The 4,651-nt window shown below is 47.2% G+C and overlaps 1 protein-coding gene across 2 annotated transcripts; it reads right to left on the minus strand.

Moving 5' to 3' along the window:
* Positions 1-355: 355 nt before the first annotated feature.
* On the minus strand, positions 356-4,169 carry COMMD2 (COMM domain containing 2). Of its 2 annotated transcripts, XM_064665623.1 has the most exons (5): positions 4,031-4,169; positions 3,870-3,947; positions 3,334-3,416; positions 1,918-2,091; positions 356-1,421 (listed from the first exon to the last, which is right to left on the minus strand). In XM_064665623.1, the coding sequence occupies exons 1-5, from the start codon at positions 4,095-4,097 to the stop codon at positions 1,224-1,226; spliced, it is 600 nt and encodes a 199-aa protein (XP_064521693.1). In that variant the 5' UTR covers positions 4,098-4,169; the 3' UTR covers positions 356-1,223. The 2 variants fall into 2 exon arrangements, with proteins under 2 accessions (XP_064521693.1, XP_064521694.1); XM_064665624.1 differs by lacking the exon at positions 3,870-3,947 and having other exon boundaries at positions 4,031-4,155.
* Positions 4,170-4,651: the final 482 nt, after the last annotated feature.

Below are 4,651 nucleotides of genomic sequence, written 5' to 3' on the forward strand. Positions count from 1 at the left end.
GCAGCTGCGGAACAGGCAACTCCACCTTCCAGAAAACTTTTTTAAAGCACTTCAGTCATGGAGGTTTAATTTGAAATAGTAGTACAGAAGTACAAAAATTCAAAACAGAAAGAATGCAGTTTTGAATGTAAAAACACAATTAATACAGAAGTTTATGGTGTTGCCATGAAAGATGGTGAATAGTTATTGCCAGAATCTGTATGTTATGGATCTCTCTCACCTTCTTGTCCTGTCCTATATACTCTAAGGCCTTTATGATGCACCCTCAGCAGTGACACCAAAGCATGGATTACTAAAACCATTTAATCTTACTCACAAAAGCTGCAAAATACTGCATTAGAATACAACTGAAAAGTGACATTTGACATCATCTTTATTAGACATTTTTCTTAACAATGGAAAAGCATAATTTTGGTTGCAATAGCTGGTCTTGCCTTTATGAGCACTATCCGAACAGTGGAACACAAACCATGGCATCAGGGCACAGAGACCAGAGTTAGCAGAGGTTAACACTATTCTTAACCTGCCTCCTCACCCACAGCTCTGCTTTTGCAAGTTTTCAGACCACCTTCACATATAACCAGTTTGCCAACCCAGTGCAGGCCCCTGGGCTGGCTGCAGAAAGCCTCAGCTGTCCTGCGGGGTCACAGCAGGCTCTGCTAACAGGAGTGTTAGCTCGGTTATAGGTGAGAAGGGCAGAGCAGCAGTGTCACACCAGCCCCCACTGACCCAGTCCTCTGGAGGAAAAGGGCAGCAGTCCCACACTGGCCTTTACACACACCTGAGTCTACATGGGAGAAGTCTTCCTGCAAAGTATCATTCTCACCAGTATAAGGGTTTAAAAAATATTTTAAGAGAGAAGCAAAAGAGAAAAAATTACTTTATAAATGTAACAGTAAATATGCAGCTTCAAATAATATTGAGACAGTTCTACCAAAGGTAGGAAAGCAGATCCATACTAATTTAGAGCTAAAGGAATTCTCAGCATAGTATGCTGAATGCCTCCATTTGCAAGTAATGCAAACCCAATTACCTATCTTGTATCCGTCAGATTTGCCAAGCTGGCAGCCGAGGACATTTGGCCTGTAATTACTGGCTCAAGATCCTGGCACAGGAAAGCAGTTCATCTGATCCAGATGTTTATTTCTCCTCAAAGTGTATTTGTGAGCATTGTTTTGAGTGTTTCACAAACTGCTCAGTAGGGGAGCAGGCAGGAATTGAGGCTATTTCATGTTGCGCACTATTCTCCTGCAGTGGTTCGTCTTCATCTCCCCCAGTGCCTGCTCCAGTTGCTGGATCAGGTGGAGAAGGGTAGCAGGGTCAGTTTGCAACACCTGGGCAGTTTGATCTTCATTCTGGTTAAGATATAGCTTCATGGTCACAGCAGGCTTGATCTGTTGTCTCAAACTTCTGCTTGCAAGCTTCAGGAGCGGTTTGGTGAGATGGGAACAGGGAAACAAACAACAGTTATTGATGTTTGTACCTACAATTCCCTCCAGGTTTGCAGGATCTGCTTGGAGGGCTGTTCAGAAACCCTTTTCATCCACATTAAAGATACACACAAGCTATTACTGAGTTTCATCGTTACAGAATACTAATCCACTTTAATCAATGCTTTCATAATATTTCTGGAAATTAGGTGATAATTAAGACCAAATATATTTAGTATATGCTAACACTTTTAAAACACCAACGAAGCCACAAATTCAGTTTTCATCAGACAACAAGTACTTTGCATCATTGCATGTCCTGTTCATCTTACAACTGGCTGGCTGTGAGGCATTAACAAAGTCATGTCAGTTTTAAATACGTGAAGTACTGCTAACTCAATTACTTTTACACTGTTTATAAGTTTTTTATGATGTTAAAAAAAACATGAAGTAAAATATGGAATACTAAAAGCATCGGGGAAGTCACCTGCACATCCAGTCTCCACTCCAGATTGTGGTAGCTGGGCAGCCTTGGTGCCAGCTCCCCAAGAATGCTCCTGATCTCCTTCCTGTTGTCAAGGTACAGCTGGAGCAAAGATTTGTTCAATTCATCTGAGAATCCCAGAACATGAATGGAATCTTGAAAGTCAATCTCAGAAATCTAGAAATAACAATTTAGGCCTTAATATGGAACTGTGTAATCATCATTATTTGTCGAAAACCAAATAAAACTGTAACTAAACATCACGCATGATGTGCAGTTATTTTCCTGCAGGAATGTCCAAGTCCAATTCTACACCTCGGACAAAACAAATATCCAGGTTTTAAGGGATTTACAGATGTTGACATATTACTGCAGATTTGCATGAGTTTCAGGACAGTTGTAGATCATTTTTTGAAAGAAGAACATTCAACCCCCTCACATGTAAAGCCTTTGTATCAGAGAGCAAAACACAGCGCGGGGGAGCACCCAAGCTGTGTCACGAGGCAGGACACACTGCAGGAATCCATTTATCGGGGTGGTCCTGTGCCACTGATATCCAGACTACAAACAACGGGCAGTGATGTGGTGTGAGCAGCACCAGGCACAATGCTCAGGCTCCTGCCCCAGGTCACAGTCCTTGTGCTGACTGCAGCAGCCTGGCCCAGCACTGGGGCAGCAGTTATTGACTCCATGGAAAATGCCATTGTACCTCTCTAATGCACCATCCTGCAAACACAGCCTGTGACCAGTCAATTCTACCACAATACCCTGTACCTGTCAGTCAAGTCCCCTTGCTTTAAGGAAAGGCTCTGCAACATTTCTACCCCCTCCCCACCTGCTCTTGGGAGCAACACTTGCCTGAGTTTAATCTGGCATTGCTTGTCTCTGTATCCCTTCTCCATGTAGTCATTGTTCAAATATTCTACTATATCAAGTTACAACGGAAACAGCCACTATCCAGCTATTATTCTTTTAGTATCTGCTTACACCCACCCAAAACTTTGATAGCAGGAGCTGAAAAAGCTCTCAAACCCACCACATGAGACAAAGACAAGGAATGATGAATAGGGGGTTAGTCCAGCCCATGTCCTGTACAGTAGCTGGACAACAAAATCTTGGCTTGAGTTTTATTATTTAGAGCTTAATCCTGAAGGATGCTTCTCTATATGGAGTAAATTACGCTATTAAAATGTTGTCAAGTTTTAGCTTCAGATACTGAATACAAATTCCAGTCATCCACAAAAAAGCAGCGTTTCAATAAGACAACAGTCTGAGACACCTGTCTCTGAAATTAAAATAATAATGTCACCAAAATTTTGAGCTACATTTTCCCCATTCACCAGTATTTTCAGAGGTCTAAGTGTTCAGAAGACATCTCCTGAGTGCATTCCTGAAATACTTACACAAAGGTATCCTTACCATAAGCTTGGAGCTCTCAGTAAGAAGATAGGTTAGTCCCTCTACTCCATGCTGAATGGTGTCAACGCCAATGTCCAGCTTTCCTTTAAAGAAAGCACAAAGTGTCTTGCACTTCCTCGTTAACTACCACAGCAACGAGACTCAAAACTGCAAACTTATCCAACACTAACTTGCAAAATATGTATAGAAAAGAAAAAAAAGAGAGTTTCACGCCTTTCAAATAATAATGTACATGTTAGAGACCCCCTAAAACCAAACCATCAAAACAAAAAAACTAAGAAAAACCCAAACCAGTTTCTTACGGCATGGTACAGAGAAGGGTTTGTGTCGGTAAGGAGGGCCCCGCAGCCCCCCACATTGGGCAGGGAGCGCAGCCCGTTCCCTCGGCCCCGCACCGCCGTGCAGCGGGGGCTCGGGGGTCCTTCGGCCAGAGCCCGCCGCGTCCCTCGCTGTCCTGCCGCGGAACCGCCACGGCCGCGCCCCGGGCCCGCCCTCCCCACGGCCCCGCGACCCCCCGGGCCCGGCCCGGCTCTCACTGGCGGCGGCCTCGCAGGCCCGCGGTGCCGCTCCCCGCCGCAGCTGCTCCAACGCCAGGCGGCCCAGCTCGCCCACGGCTGTAACGAGAGAGAAGAGACCCCGCTGCAGGACGCGCCGCAGCCCCGGCCCGGCCCCCACCGCCCGCGGGCCCCCTCCCGACCTGCGCCGCCCGCCCGCGGCAAGCAGCCCAGGTGCGCCCGGTGCTCCGCCGACAGCACCAGCAGCATCGCGGGGATCCGCCACCGCCGGGGATCCGCCACCGCCGGGGATCCGCCACCGCCGGCACGGCCGGGGCTCCGGGGCGCCTGCGCGGGGCCGGGCCGGGGCGCGGCCGCTCCGCCCCGCAGGAGGGGCTGTCCCGGGACCGGCCGGGGGTGTCCCGGACAGCGCGCACGGGCTGCGCTGGGGGGGCCGGGGTGACGGGTCCCCTTCCAAGTACGTGTTGCTGCAACAGAATAAAATTATAATTCCGTGTTTCCTGCGCTTCCTGATAATTCTGCTATCTGTAGATCTGCGGTTCGAGCCCATTTCCATTTACAGCCCCGGTAACGAAGGGATCTCGCTGCGCTGTGCCGCCCAAACGCTGGTGCTGCTGCTCCAGTGTGCTGAAACCACAGCAAAATGCGTGTTCCTACCATGTTAAAAAAAAGAAAAAACAAAAACAGGGTGGTAAGTTACTAAAATGATGCATAACATCTTCTCGTAACTCTTCTTTCCTTTAAGAAATAGTTCATTTTATTAAACAGAAAGGCTGGTCAACTTTTGAAGGGTTCGTTTTACA

This window comes from Pseudopipra pipra, chromosome 10, assembly GCF_036250125.1.
Source record: "Pseudopipra pipra isolate bDixPip1 chromosome 10, bDixPip1.hap1, whole genome shotgun sequence".
Classification (NCBI taxonomy): domain Eukaryota; kingdom Metazoa; phylum Chordata; class Aves; order Passeriformes; family Pipridae; genus Pseudopipra; species Pseudopipra pipra.